At 38.4% G+C, this 16,765-nt stretch overlaps 1 protein-coding gene across 1 annotated transcript; it reads left to right on the forward strand.

The window, feature by feature from the left end:
- Nucleotides 1–36: 36 nt before the first annotated feature.
- On the forward strand, nucleotides 37–16,555 carry rab12 (RAB12, member RAS oncogene family). Its single transcript, XM_057856635.1, has 6 exons — nucleotides 37–438; nucleotides 1,144–1,204; nucleotides 4,471–4,609; nucleotides 7,962–8,051; nucleotides 11,485–11,589; nucleotides 15,376–16,555. Exons 1-6 carry the CDS (start codon nucleotides 213–215, stop codon nucleotides 15,481–15,483), a joined length of 729 nt encoding a protein of 242 aa, XP_057712618.1. The 5' UTR covers nucleotides 37–212; the 3' UTR covers nucleotides 15,484–16,555.
- Nucleotides 16,556–16,765: the final 210 nt, after the last annotated feature.

Genomic DNA, 16,765 nt, shown 5'->3' on the forward strand with positions numbered 1-16,765 from the left:
TTTTATTTATTTTGAATTTCCGACGGAAACGGAAACCGTTTTAGTTTAGCCAATGACATCCCCGCCTCTCGGCGTCTAATGGCCGGACAACAACAATCCTCATCTGGAAGTGAACTTGCCCAAACTTCCCAGGGGACAAAAGAAAGTTAGCAGTGATAGAAAGTTACAAAGTTCGATTTCTTCAACTTTTAATCACCAATGCGGAGCCGCTGATGGATCCGCGATACGACATCCCGCGGAGGGTCGGCGTCGGCGGCGGGAGCTCCTCCAACTCGTCGCCCGCTCTGGGGGCTCAGTCGCGCCGCAGGAAGATGCCGCCCAGGCCCGCTGACTTCAAACTTCAAATTATTATTATCGGCTCACGGGGTGTTGGTAAAACCAGCATAATGGAGCGATACACGGACGACACTTTCTCCGAGGCCTGCAAATCCACCGTAGGTAAGGGGCGGAAAAAAGTCACCGTTGTGGACTATTTACACAGTAGAAGAGGGCTCCGTCTATTAACAGGTTTACAATGACCAAGGGTCAGTCTAATACAGGTTACCATACTTCTCTCTTACGTTATTCTTTTCACTTTTACCTGATAATAACAGTATACTGTCGAAGTAACTACACCTTTTTCCCCCAAGTTAGGTTTACTGACAGTGTCAATTTAGCTTTTCTAATTAGCCAACTGAGCTAACTTGAAAATATGTAAACACAACTTAAATAGCATTTACTTTTGGCCGAATATCAATTGAGGACAAGTTGTATTAAACTATCCCCCACCCTGTCTTGTTACGATTGTTTCATGTGACTTGCTGCGTATTTAAACCATCATTTAATAATGTTTAAAACGTGACCCTAATAATTTCATAAACAATGTTTTTTACTTGTTGAAGGCGACCACAATTGTTAGGTGAAATCATTTCACACCATGAATGTAATTGTAAACGTTATAATTTAAATGTTGACAGTCACTTTTTCCTGTTCCTGGTTTGTTGTTTGGTGCAAAACAGCTCAGCACTCTTGTCATCAGTGTCAAATCCCAAAATAGTCGCCCATATGCTGGCAGCTGCCAGCTCTATTTTAATATTTCCCTGTACTCACCGAGGGATATCACAACGGTTTATTGTAATCATAAATGCTGTGTTTCTGTCATAGGAGTGGATTTTAAAATCAAAACGGTGGAGCTGAGGGGGAAAAAGATCCGACTGCAGATCTGGTGAGCGACAATTTGTTAATGTCATCCTTCTCGTGCATGTTTTCATCCTGATCACATGCTCACATTTGCTGCCTTACTGCATGTCAGTACCACTTACTAATTATCACTGTTGGTGTCAGTCTCCATTGCTTTGTGTGATTAACATGTCTGTTCGTTTCAACTAAACCTCTACCACCCCCCATCATGTTTGCACCCCTCCCTACCTTCCGTTTGTGTTCTATGACATTGAACAGCTTCCATCATACATCCATCTTTACGGAATAGCACCGTCTTCTAGTAGCTCAGCCCCTACTGTGATGCACGGTAAAGGTACAGTAACACAACCTTAAAGGGGACCTATTACAAAAAATTTATTTTTGAATAGACTGTTTACGATTACCTCTATGAGTTCAAACGTTGGTATTGCTCAATCTCTGCCCCCATATTGAGTACAAGGGTACCGCAAGATATAAAATGAATTTGTTCTGGGGTGGCTTTCGTATCCAGATTTTTTCGTATAATGAACAGCTTTTAACATGTAAATTGCCTGATTTGTTCCAAGCACTACTAAAAACACTAAATAAAATTTTAGAAGTAAGTAAGGGTAAAATCATATTGAAATAACAGGCAAACACATTTTAATCATTCAATATACCTAACCTAAGCTTAATACCTGTAAGGAAGTAATGTAATGAGAAAAAAAAAAAAAAAGAATGTAGAGCCTTACCTTTCGAGTGAAGTGATACCCGAAAGCGAAAGTGATACAAATGTAGCAAACTGGTTTGGGTGTACAAACACTTTTCGCGAGGCTAAAATGAGAGGAGAATTGTGCAATTTTGGCGAAGACATGCTATAATTTTGGTGCAAGCAGCTCAGAGCAGGTAGTGTTTTAGACTTCCACATGCAAAGAGGAGTGCATTTACGCATGCGAAGAATGCATTTAAGAACACGAAGAAGTCACGTAGACAAGATAGAAAAAATTAGACAGACCGATTATCGGCACCAATATTTGGAAATTTGACATATATCGTTATCTGACTTTTTTTTTTCATTCCACCGGCCGTTATGAAAAAATCAATTTAAAACCAGGTTATTTTTGCTCAGATGCAGCCGCACCTCTCCTTATTCATCCCGTCGTCTGATTGGTTAAATGGTAATGGTAAATGGAGTTACACCTGTATTGCGCCTTTCCGCCTTTTTAAGGCCTTCAAAGCACAATCTATCCTCATCTACCTACTGGTGACACAGCACCATGAGCAACGTGAGGTTTAGTATCTTGCTCAAGAATACTTGGACAAGGTCATCAGGGCGGAGAATCGAACCCACACCCACTGATTTATTTGAAAGAGTTCTGTGCAAATTTTATTTAACTTTGTATACTATTACTTAGTAAAATCTTGGGAAGCAAGTTTTTATTTGTATTAACTAAAAATGTTGCTGAGCCTGAGAGCTCCTGCACTTTTTGTTTTTTTGTTTGAAGTTCAAACAAAGTTAAATTATTTCAGTTATATTGAAATGTATTTATTGTGAAAATATTTAGGAACCTATTATTTAACTTTACTAGAGGTGCTGCTGAGCCTGAGAACTCTGAGTATTTTTGTTGTAATGTATTTTCTGTGGAAAAATTTCAGGGAGCTATTTATTTAAACGTTTCAACTTCATAAGAGATGTTTATGAGTCTGGAGCTATTATTTTCTATTTGTATGATTCAATAAACATCTTTAGGCATTTCAATGAAGTTTAGTGTTTGTATTATTCAATTTTTCACGCCAATTTTTACACTTTTACTACAAATGAATATCGGCTCCAAATATTAGTTATCGGCCCCTCTAACTACTTATAATCAGCATCGGTCCTGAAAAACCCATAGCGGTCAATCTCTTAAAAAAAAAGAAAAAAAAATGCTGCTTAAAGCCGACGCTCGCCTTTTGATTCTTGTAAGACATCTTAAGAGGCAACACCTATATGTACGATGTTTTATATTGTTTGTTGTGTGTTTTCACTTGTCATCAGACACTTAAAAGCGAGTTATGTAGTTGTTTTGGACAATGTACAGACACTAGCTTACTATTGCTAACTATTTGTATTAGGAATGTTCCAAAAACAAAATTTTTGGTCGAAACCAAATATAACAAACGCTTGGCCGAAAACCGAAATGCCAAAAAATACACATGTATATGTATGTATTCTTTATTTTTTTTATTTCACAATTTATATATATATATATATATATATATATATATTTTTTTTTTTTTTTTTCGTTTAATGCCCTTTGCCTTGTCATTGGTTCTACAATCCCGGAGGATTGAGAAATTTAGTTTGAAGGTGCCGATTCTGAAACCATGGGAGAGTGCGTTCCAGGTGTTTTGTCAGATTTTGCACACCATCAGAAATTGCAACTCACGGCAAGCTTGGGACTAGGGCTGCAGCTATCGATTATTTTAATAGTCGATTAATCGATCTACTAGTTAGTTCGAATAATCGGGTTAGGAACATTTATTGTGTTGCAGAATAAATTTTATGAGATTTAAGACAAAGGCTTGCTAAAATTGCACTTTCCAAAGGGCATTAAATGCGAATACAAAATAAAGTTCCAAAGGGTTTCCTCAAACTATGCAGGATTGCACTTTCATTAAAAAAATTGAAATACCAGAGTTTAGCCTTAAACAGTAAAAATAAATAAATAAATATAGAAAGAAATGAAGATCTGAGTACAACAAGAGAACAATTGGCTAACTTGCATAGCAAAAGTCCGCTAACTTAAATGCTATAAAATGCTAATGTTTTTTTATTTTTTGCAATGCTCTTAACAAATCGTTCAAACACATATTCCCACATAAAACCATCTAAATATACCTATAGATTAAATTACAAATACATAGAAAAACATTAGCACAAACACATAACTTACTTTACGTTGGTCTCAACAGGGAGCAGCTGGATTTAGCCATGTTAAATGAGTTGTGTCATATTCACGGTTGCCACTAGCGGGTAGTATATCAATCCAAATCTTACTTTTTTTTTTTTCTCGCAATATGAGGTTAAAAAAGCATTTCGTAAACTGAATATTTTGTTTACAAAAGCTTTCGTCTGTTCAGGTACCAATGCACCTGGTTTTAAAATGTGAAAAAATACGCGACTTCTTTAAAAGTCAGCACACTTGATTGAAAAGACTCAGTACAGCTGTCAAAATGGTCTAAGCTCATTAATTTCAGAGCACGATGAAACATGAAAGCTAACTTGCGGCGATGGAGAAATGTGACTCTGTGTCCTTGTCATTGTGAAAGGGACACAGCGGGCCAGGAGCGTTTCAACAGCATCACGTCGGCGTACTACCGTGGCGCCAAGGGGATCGTGCTGGTCTACGACATAACCAAGCAGGAGACCTTTGACGACCTTCCCAAATGGATGAAGATGGTCGACAAGGTCAGCTGTTACATTACTCCTTCATGAGATTATTCCAAATGATGTGTTTGTTGTAGGGGTGTGACAAAATATCGAAATGCTGATAAATGGTGATACTTTGTATCCCAAAAGGTTATCAATATGCTCCTGCCAAGAATCGAGATATCGTTTTGAAAAGGTGTCAATGTCTAAAAAACAAATAAAAATGAACCAACAAGTTGTTTCAAAAATTTTCCACCCAAATAGTGTCTCAGTTACCTCTAAGGCTGCATTGACAGTGCTCGACGCCCAATCCTTTTAGATTGGGAACGTTCGTTCATTCGAAACCAGAACATTCACAGTCATTCTGTCCGATTTTCAGGGCATTCACAGGTCAGTTGCTGTTCATTTTAGGGCATTTACAGGTCATTTTCTGTTGAGTTTGAGTCACTACCTATTCATTTGGGTGATTCCCAGGTCATTTCCTGCTCTGTTACTCAAAATAAACAGGAAGAGACTCATAAAATACCCCAAAATCAACAGGAAGTAACTGAAAATAAACAGGTAAATGACCTTAAATGGCCCATAATTACCTCATTGCCTGGCATTGGCTGCCACTACCGGCCATAGACGTTTAATCAGTTGGAAGTGGGAGGGATGGCAGCAAATGAACTCGTTCATTCGCTGCCACCCTCCCAGTTCAAATGAATTGGACGTCTACTAATGATAAACTCTTTCCATTTCACAGCAGAAGCTTGTTTTCCTGTTTATTAGTTGTTTGTTGATAATCCTAGAATGATTTGCTGACCAATGTATCGATAATCATTGTATCGTCAGATCATCGTTATCCTGAGCTTTGTATCGCAAATCGTATCGTATCGTGAGGTACCAAGAGGTTCCCACTCCTAGTTTGTTGATTGTTTGATTTGCCTTTGCTTCAGAATTGCAATTAAGATTGTGACAAATCTGTTGCACCGGAACTGTATTAAAGCAGGGGTGTCAAACTCATTTTGGTTTGCGGTGAGTCAAGTGCAGTAGTGCACTAAACTCTGGTTTTACGGCACCAGTGCCAAAATAAAAGCATATGATTCTCTGTTTGGAATGAGTTACAAGGTGCCGGTCAGGCAGAACAACCCCATTAATTGGACCTCCTGGTGGGCCGTATGTTTACCACCCCTGTATGAAAGCATGCTTGCTTAGGGAACATTTTTAAGGTCATATCAAAATGTGAATTGGAACGTGGTTAAGTTTGAAAGTGCAACTTGTTCTCTTTATTGAAAATTGATACCAATATATCCTAATTAATTCCTGAAACATTAATTAATACCATATCTGTTAAAATACAGATGTATTTCAGTTGGAGTGGCCGTTTAATTTTAAACATCCAATGTGCAGTTGAAAATCAATTTATATATTTAAAAAGAAAAAAAAAACTTCAAAATTATTTTAATATGACTAAAATATATTTAACCCTTTCAGGGTTAATGGCCACTACGGTTGACAGTTAACAATAAAGAACTCTAAAGCTTTATTGAGCAAGTGACTCTTTTTGGTCAATTAAAAAAAACTAAATATCAGCCTTTATCAATGTTCCCTCTAATTTTTCATGTGTCTGAGCAGACACACAAGCTCTCTGAGCAGACTGCGGACCACTGTGAGCAACATCAAATGTACATGGAGGCCACACTCCAGTATCACGCCTATTCAAAACCTTGGATCATAAGAAGTTACATGGCTTATTAAAAAAAATGAAATTACAGCAGCAATTTTCATTAGTTTACCTTTAATACAGTATAATTGATTTGGCAAACTTAAAATGAAAAAGACCAAGTTCTCGTTGTTCATGAGATATGTACTATGTTATATATGTGAGAGTCCTGCTTTAAACATAGGAGAGTCCTGCTTTGGCCTGGGTAAGGTTCAATTGTGGCATGGGTGAGTTAATAAATAAAACATAATGAACAACCACAATTTATCAGACTATATCCCTCCAACATATTTGTTCAGACAATAAGGACACTCAAGATTCCTATTCTCTGTGTCTGAGCAGCTACACTGCAAAAACACACCTCCTTAAAACTAGTTACATTCCTACGTTTTCAGTATAAATCTACAATAAGTGAAATTATCTGCCAGTGCTTCAAGTAAATTTTTGCTCAGATTTCTTATAATAAGAAAAATAGCTAACGGAAAATTAGCTTAAAAGACATATTTTAAGCAATAAATTAGTATATTTAATCTTTAAAAAGCTTTAAAGGTCTTAATTCAAGAATAGATATTGTTTAAAACATTATTTGGAAGCATTTTTCTAGACACTTGTCGCTCATTGAGTTACGTTGCAAAAATGGTACAGAAAACCATTTTGTTGCTTCAGTAAATCAGCAGAGGAGTCAAACTCACTTTACACCACCAATGGGAGCGTCGTGTTGCTGTATCGAAAGCACCAATGGGAGCGTCATGTTACTGTATGAAATGCACTAATGGGAGTGTCACGTTGCCGTATCGAAAGCACCAATGGGAGCGTCACGTTGCCGTATCAAACGCACTAATGGGAGTGTCACGTTGCCGTATCGAATGCACCAATGGGAGCGTCGCGTTGCCGTATCGAACGCACCAATTGGAGCGTCGCGTTGCCGTATCGAACGCACCAATGGGAGCGTCGCGTTGTCGTATTGAACGCACCAATGGGAGCGTCGCGTTTCTGTATCTAACGCACCAATGAGAGTGCCGTGCTGACAGACTGTAGTCCTATTAGTGCTACAATACATTTCTGCTTAATTTTTTTTTTGTGTGTTTAATAGAATTTCTTGTGCGCTGAGTGTCTGCAAGCAGTGCGTGATCACGCACGTGCGCAGCCTAGCGGGAACATTGGCTATTATCATACATCTATAATTATTGTTTATTTATAATTATATAAATACATATATAAATTAATGCAATGTTAATAAAAACTACACCCCAAGTGACACCCTAAGGTAGATTTAATTTCCCCATAGTATATAACTTGTGCATGCCTTGATGGCGAAAGACCAGTTGATTTAAACCGGGAGCACTTGCTGTGAATGCTAATCTTTCGATGCCATTGACGACGAGCGCCATCAATGGCAGCCAGTGAGTTCAGTGAAAAGGTTAAAATTTTCAGCTTTACTTATAGAAAAAAAAAACCATAAGACAAAAAAATATCACAAACACAACCTTAATAAGCATGTATTTTTTCATCCTTCTTTGACAGTATAATAAAATGAGTGTAAAATCGGAATTTTCGTTTTTGATCCTGTTAATTAGTCAGGTGCTTCCTGCCATTATGTAGCCTGCCAAAATGGATTGGTGACAATCTTTATTGTTTTTTTTTTTTTAATCTTTATTTTTTTATCTCCTTTGCCTTGTTTAATAGTATGCCTCCGAAGAGGCAGAGCTCCTCCTCGTGGGTAACAAGATGGACTGCGAGGGCGATCGCGTCATCTCCAGACAACAAGGCGAGAGGGTGAGTGTTTTGAAACTTAATTATCTCTCTTAGGATGCTCATTCACTACCAAAGACGTAAAAACAATGTCGATCATGAAGTTTAACTGCTCAACTAAAGAACGAAAAAGTAGAACCTTTTTTTGTGTGTTGATGTAGCCATACAGCAGAATATTCTGTGGCACTTGAAAGAAGGGGATGAATTGCGACAAATGGATGGGAGTGAATGAGTTAAGAGCATTCTAGGAGTTATTTGTTTGTTAGTGATGCCAATTGACCTTTCGCAAAAGCTCCGCACCCCCTTAGTTACGGTTGCTAATCTGACAAGCTTCGTCACTAAGGGCCTAGCCATTGCAAGTAGATGTACTTGTTAATTTTGTAGTGTTTTAAGTAATGCTATCAAATTTATCGCGTTTACGGGCGGTAATTTTTTTAATTAATCAAGTTAAACTAGTTGACGCAATTAACGGATGCGCAGAATGACCCGTTCATGCGTTGCCTCAAACAGTTTACAATGACGCCATTTTAGCACACTGAGAGCAAAAAGGCAAAGAAATGCGAGTGGACACAGACGTTTATTGGACCGCGCCTTTTATTGGCTTAAGCTTTGGCAACTCTTTCACAACAAATATAAGTATGTGGCGAATGAGGTGGGGAAGAATGACAGGAGACGATCTTTTTCTTAAAACGCTAAATTGAACACAACGCAGATCATACTGTATACCATTTGCAGACACCACTGACAGTCATGGTTGCCCAACTTCCCATCATGCATTTGGGTGGAACAGTTAAGTCATTTAGTGAAAGCACAACAAAAATAATATTCCTATCCCTCGAAAAAATAATGTTCACAAAAAGAAAAGCTCTCAATGCAAAGAGAACTGGCATTCCCAATCAAAATAGCTATGCAAAATACACATAAAACTTACTCAGACTTTGGCTTGCCTAGATCTCTAATTTATTTAAAACTCGCCATTGACACCTTGTGGTGTATTTCAGTGACTACCTTACGTAGTTAAAGACACTAGTTTTTGATTTAAATGCCATCATGCATTTGGGCAGAACAGATATGTCGCTACAGTATCATTTAGTGAAAGCACAACAAAAATAATATTCCTATCTCTCACAGGAGACGATCTTTTTCTTAACACGCTTAATTGAACACAACACAGAACATACTGTATACCATTTGCAGCCACCACTGACAGTCACGGTTGCCCAACTTCCCATCATGCATTTGGGCGGAACAGTTAAGTCGCTACAGTATTATTTAGTGAAAGCACAACAAAAATAATATTCCTATCCCTCGAAAAAATAATGTTCACAAAAAGAAAAGCTCTCAATGCAAAGAGAACTGGCATCCCCAATCAAAATAGCTATGCAAAATACACGTAAAACTTACTCATACTTTGCCTTAGCTAGATCTCTAATTTATTTAAAACTCGCCATTGACACCTTGTGGTGTATTTCAATCAACTAAGTTACGTAGTTAAAGACACTAGTTTAGTTTTTGATTAAAAATTTTACAAATTTTATTAAAACGAAAACATTAAGAGGGGTTTTAATATGAAATTAGTATAACTTGTGCTCAAATTAATCTTTTAAGAACTACAAGTCTTTCTATCCGTGGATCAGTTTAACAGAAAAAATGTTAATAATGTTAATGCCATCTTGTGGATTTATTGTGATAATAAACAAATACAGTACTTATGTACAGTATGTTGAATGTTTATGTCCGTTTTGTGTCTTATCTTTCCATTTCAACAATAATTTCCAGAAAAATATGGAATATTTTAGAGATGGTTTGAATTGTGATTAATTACGATTAATTTTTAAGCTGTTATTAACTCGATCAAAAATTTTAATCGTTTGACAGCCCTAGTTTTAAGCAATTTAAGCTAATTTTTCATGTGTCTGAGCAGACATACAAGCTCCTTACATACAAGCTTCTTGAACACACTGAGGACCACTGTGAGCAACATCAGATATCTACGCTGTAGCCATACACCATATACCGCCTTTTCAAAACTTTGGATCTTAGCAAGTTACATGGCTTATTAAAAGAATCAAATTACACCTGCAATTTCCATTAGTTTACTTTTAATGTAATTGATTTGCCCCACTTAAAATGAAAAACACAAAAATCTCATTGTTTATGAGATGTGTTCTGTGTTATATGTGAGAGTACTGCTTTTGCCTGGGTCAGGTCCAGTTGTGGCATGCTGCTGCACTGTTGTCAGCTAGCTAACCTGCATGGCGTGTATGGGTAGTGCACATATGCAAACACTGTTAATTCTATGATAGGCTGCGTAGCATAAGTGAACTGCATTGCATTGTTGGCTAGACACCTGACACTCATTGAGTTAGGTTGCAAAATGGTACATAAAACAATATTATTGGTCTAATTAACTGGATCATATCAGTTCTAAAATTAGATATCAATTAATACGTTTTTGTTGAGTTTTATTTTGTGCGCTGCATAGATTTTCTTGTGCGCTGAGTATGTGCAAACAATGCTCAATTGCGCACAGTTCAGATCGAACATTGTTTTTAAGTGATTTATTTTGGCGCAAAACCAGTGCAACATCCTTCAGATTGAAGCAAAATGGTTTACAATATGCAGTGGAGGTTTAAATATAAAGTTTTTAAAAGATATATCAAGCGATTGAGGCAAAAGCATAGAGGTTCAAAAACAGCCAAGCAAAGGGTTGGGATACTAAGGTGTCTGTTCACAAAATGTTACATGGCAAAAAAACAAAACAAAGGAACTTATTACGTCGCTATGTTTACTTAGTTAAAAAGGAAGCATCGCTTTAATGTTAGCTCGCTCGTAGAACGGACTGCGAACGAAGACATGGAGGTTAACTAACTTGAGCTAATCAAACAGCTCTACTTCGACGTTATACCGATGGCATTGTCATAAGATGCAATATTTCATAATAGTAACTTCAATTTTGATATCCAATGTCACAAATGTTCTTGCCTCTACTAAAGCATTTTGGCAAGACTTTTGCTAGTCAGTCTCTGCCATTAGCTTAATCTTACATTAAGAGAACATGTCTGTATTCTTGTTTCTTTTGGAGGCATTTAGCTGGGAGTAATTCCTACGTTGACACTTCTTAATCCAGTTGTTTTTTTCAGCTTTGGGAAGGGAAAGAACGTTTTTTTTTTTTTTTTTTTTTTTTTTTTTACTGTACCACGTTTCCGGTTTAGATATTCCAAAGGTGTATGGCTTCACAATTTTGGACTTCCCCAACTTGACTTTTTGTCTTCGTCCATTAAGTTTTATGGCAGTTGGAGATGTCAAAACCACAAAATCAATTAGACAAAGGGGCATCCGAAAGCTTGGCAGAGTTTGCTCCCTAACCATGGTCTCTTGGACGTGTGATTGATCAATGTCCATTTATGAGGCGGTGTTTGCTAAAGGTCAATTCTAAGCTGTTTATGTGTGGCAGTTTTCCTCTCGGATAAGTGGCATGCGTTTCTGCGAGACAAGCGCCAAAGACAACTGCAACGTGGATGAGATCTTCCTCAAGCTTGTGGAAGACATTCTCAGCAAGGTGGGTACATCATGAGACAAAAAAAAAAAAGCTATGAGTGGAGGTACAGTGGTACTTCGAGATATGAAAGCTTCGGAACAGACACACAATTAGTTGCCACAGCACACTAGTGTTTAACAAGCTAGGCGATGATTGACACATTGGTATCTTTGAAGGTAGCGCTGCCAAGATTCTCTGGCAACCTCAAAACTTCTATGTCTGCCAATCATCGCTAATTTTAACAAGCAAAACTCGCAGTGCACTGCAGACCAAGAAAAGCAGCAGGAGAGGGAAAGTGAGGCTGTACAAGCATGACGCAGAAAAACATAAATATATATATTTTTTAAATTAAAAACCCAATCCTTTTCACCCGATTCCGAGCCTCTGAAAAATGGCGCGATCCCTAGTCCCTATCCCTAGTTTTAAATGGACTTTTTAAACACATCGGCCGGTCGTATTAAAAAAACGCTGAGACCGATATACATCAAGTTTCCAAATATTGGCCCGATATATCGGCCGGCCGATATAGCCGTCTCTCTCTAATGTTCAGTGTTTCATTCATGAATGCATCACATGGGAGGGAGCGCGTGGTCACGCTCTGCTTTGACAAGCAGTCGCAGAGTTGCAGTTGAAATAAAATCTTGAGAAAACGACAAAGTTTAACATTGTTACTTAAGATGTTACAATCATTGTACACTTGGAAAATATCAAATACAAACATGGTGTGGCACCACGTATACTGTATATCCTGGAAGTGCAAATCACAACCGGAGACGACCAGGGGGATATGCGTGTAAATGTGGCCGAGGCAGGCGTAGCCTTTCGGGCGGCCGTTTTGTGAGTCTCACTCTCCTGGAAGTGGCCCCGAAGTCCTTTTCTTTAGTTGTATTTTGCAAACCAGCTTGTTACATCACTGCGAACTAGTCGATTTAACCATTAAGGAGTATGGCACAAAAAACAAAACGCGCAAGTAGATAAAAATACTCGCACTGGCTCTAATTTTAGTCGCAAAATGGCCCCATTTGGTAGCAGTCTGGAGCCCTGTTATACGAAAGATAATATATACTGTAATACAGGAGAGTCAAAGTCATTTTTGTCCATGTGACACATTTATTGAAATTAGAGTTCATGTGGGCCAGACTAGTTTATTTTTGGCCTCCCTCACTGGCTGCCATTGACAGCGCTTTACGTCCAATCCATTTTGACTGGGAGGGACGAATGAACGCCCCTGTCACTGGCATTGGAAGATGAGAATTCGCAGGCAGTCCTTTCAGAATAAGTGAATTGGACGTCTATTGTCGTCAATGGCACACAATGAATTCATTTGGCGTCACTTCCATGTAGTTTTAAGATACTTATGGGTAGGGATGGGAATTGATAGGATTTTTGTGATTCCGATTCCATTATCGATATTGCTTAACGATTCGATTCTTTATCGATTCTCTTATCGATTCTAATTTGGGGAAAAAGAAGAACAAACGTTTTGATTGGCATTGAGTTTTTTAAATCAGAAGTTACAACCTTACAAACTCACAATGAGGTCAAAAGAGGCCCAAAGCCTCAATATTAACTGTGGCAATAAGTGGCAAATGCACAAGAATGTGTAACATTTTACTGAAACACTTTTCTAATAGAAATAAAAAATATTGGTATATATTGGCATATAGGTTGTTGGTCTGCCGTTGGCAATATGTGTTACACTTGCAGGGGTCCCCAAACTTTTTCCAGTGAGGGCCACATAACTTTTCCCTCCTCTGATGAGGGGCCGAGGTCAGTTTGTAACAGAAAAAGTGTGACGATTGCAGGGGTGCCTAAATGTAAAAAAAATATTGTTTTTCAGAAAGCCACAATCAAATAACCCTTTCTGGATATTTCACGGAACAAAAGTAAATGAAATAAAAATAATAATATAATATAATAATAATTAATAATAATAACACTATTAATCAAATAGATAGTAACCAAATAACCCTCTCTGAGTTCTTCAAAGAAAAAGGCCAGAAAATAAATGACACTATTGAGAAAAAAAAAAAAAATTCAAAATGCTCTCTGGTATTGTTGAGGGGGCTGGACCAAATGTCGGGGCGGGCCGTATCCGGCCCGCGGGCCGTAGTTTGGGGACCTCAGTTAAAGTATTATTTACCAGTATATTGAAATGCATGCCTTTTAGTTTTTATGGTGCTTTCACGCTCAAGTGGGGGCACCCTTGCGCTTCCTCACGCGAAGAAGAATGCGCTCACGTGAAGAAGAGCGCGCTTACACCCGAAGAAGAATAAATGCTGCATTCAAGCGAGAGTGAGCGAGTTAGTGAGAGAGGGAAGCACTGCTACGACCCTACGTTCCCTCTTAATGTTTGTAAAATATCTACAGAGGTAACGCCTGTATGTATCATCTTTTGTGTTGTTGTTATTGTGTGTTTCCACTCGCGATCGGACACTTAAATCCAGTTGTGTAGTGGTTTGAACGATGTGCTAATGCTAACGAACGCATGCTAACCGTGTTGCTATTACTGAATTAGCAGCTAATCATCGCTGATTTATGTTGATGCAAACCTGTTTGTTATTGGGGACGAAATTGATTTGTTTCATTTCTATTTGTAGTTTCACTCTTCAAGTGATGGTTGAATAAAGTCAGTAAATTATACCAACGTCTTCTGTATCGTCATTTCGGAGTTTAGCTAGCTGTATAGCTGTCTCGGCGAGGACAGTGCAGTCTATTCCCTCCCGATGCAGTTATCTTAACTCCACCTTCCCTTCCGATGCAGTTATCTCCACCTTGCAACGATTGCAAGTCGTGTTGTTGTAATTTTTCCTCGTGAAGTGAATACACACTTTCGAGCGTTTGAACCTACGTGTTGTCATTGTTATGTTTACGGCTGCAATGCTCGTGCTAAACCATCGTAACCTTTCATTTTCACCCTCTTTCCTGGTGAAGTGTAGCCAAACATTGGAGCGGGTGGTTCTTGGCGCCATGCTAGTTTGATGCGTCTGGACAACAAGACAGTCACGACGCAATATGCGTCTTCAGGACTCGTTAAAGGGATCGTTAAGGTGTTTTCATTGTGATGTCGAAGCCTCGAAACACTAGGAACCGGTTCGGAATTGGAATTGGATTTCGATTCCCATCCCTACTTATGGGTCACTTCCAGTAAATTTTGGATCATTTCCTGTTGATTTTTCGGGCATTTCCAGGCTGCTTCCTATTGATTTTGGGTTATTTTCAGGTTACTCTCTGTTGCTTTGGGGCATTTTACTTCACTTCAATGCGAACTCATTTGCTGCCATTGAAGGTACTAGACGTCAAATCCATTTTGACGGGGTAGGGGCGAAGGAACAAATGTAACTGCGGACACAAAAGTGAGCCAAGTGCAATAGTGCACACACTCAATCACTCATATCACAAATCTACGGTTTTACAGTACCAATATGAAACAAAAGAAGAATATAACTTGATGCTTTATCAAGGCACAAACAGTGAAACGGATAGCATGTAATGGCTGCTAGAGCTCGTATTTTAGCATTTTATGTGATAACATCTGTAGAATGAGCTAGACTCTGAAAAACTAGTTAGACTTAAGCACCACTAGGGAGCAACAAAGCGTTACAAATAAAGACAATCAGGACATGACAGAAAATTTAATGTGTAGTTTTACTAGAGCTTGGAACAAATTACATGTAAAATTTGATTCATTATATGAAAAAATAATGATAGGGAAGGCACTCCTGAACGAATTAATTTCGTATCTTGTGGTACCACTGTGTTTATTTTTCTGTATGTGTTAACTTATCTCCTGTGTTTTGGTTCCAGATGCCGCTGGAGGTTCCCAATAAGGAGCTCTCCGGCAGCGTGCTGTCTCTGCAGCCTGAACCTGAAGTGCCTCCAGAGCTGCCCCCACCTCGTGTACGCTGTTGCTGAACCAACCATCACCCAAAACCTTACTCAATACGCACCAAACAATTGACAACCTTCTGCTCACACGTGCAATGTACCAAACTGACCACGAGGAGGCAGCAGCGATTTGGACGTCGCAACTGTACCCCCCCACCCACATTTTGCCATCCTCATCTGGACTACCTCACTAGTTGTGTACCCACACACGCACACACATACGTGCCTTTGAGGTAGAGCACCCCCTCTTTCCTAGAGTTTAACTGCTACTGTTAAAAAGCACACTTTTTTTTGTTTTTTAATGCTGCCATGAAGATAAGTTGCATGTAGGTTGTTACTCATCAGTATTACGTATACATATTGTGTTTAACATGCAAGGAGTTGACAGTAATGATAAAAATTGAGGATTTTCGCACATGGACAAACGGTTTTCTGCAGTGACGTAACAAGTGCGCTGAATATGTTGACTCCATCATGATTGCACTTAAAAAAGAAAGGTCTGCATCTTCTGTTTAAATTTCTTTGAACATGTTAGCCCTTTCAACATGGTATTCCTTTGGATTTGGTTTTATGTTAAATGACTACAAGCGTACTGAAAATCAGGCCAAAGCGGAGCGTTTTCCCTGCTCAAAATGCAAGCCTTCTATGTTGGATTATCTTATGATTTTTGTGTCAAATGCAGTTTTTCTTCCCTGAGATCAGGCCATGTGTTAAACCCATTCAATATTTGGAATCACACCCTCAAGTCAACACACAACGCTGTAAGAACACTTGCTGATTTATTTTCCCTTGTGTGGGATTTCCTTGTTTGAAAAACAGACATGTGCGTAACCCCCGTGTAAGTTCAGATATCCAGCTTGCTAAAAATGATCTATTTCCACTTTTTATCAGTTGCCTTTGACAACGCTTACAAACATGAGGACCCATTTTTGTAGATCATCTTTTGCCACTAACCTAACTCTTATCATTTCTCTCTATCAAATATTTGAGATTTCCGAGAGGTTGGGACTTCTTTTTGCAATTTGGATTTGTTGCTATTTATAACTATTGTGGCATTGTTGGACTAATGAAATTAAAGATGTCTATATTTATTACTGAATTCACATGGTCTCTGTTGTATTTGTGGAATGTTGTTGCCGACATGTGCCTTTTTTCATAAGTTTGTAATTCTTGTCTTATACATGTCACAATTCTGATTTTCTCTTGCTTTCTGATCTGCAAACAACATTGCTACTGCATCGCCGTTAATTAGTGCCTGTATAATTTTGATAGTTACATGCATACTGTAAGTGTACATAGATAATAGGTA

Source organism: Corythoichthys intestinalis, chromosome 14 (assembly GCF_030265065.1).
Source record: "Corythoichthys intestinalis isolate RoL2023-P3 chromosome 14, ASM3026506v1, whole genome shotgun sequence".
NCBI lineage: Eukaryota > Metazoa > Chordata > Actinopteri > Syngnathiformes > Syngnathidae > Corythoichthys > Corythoichthys intestinalis.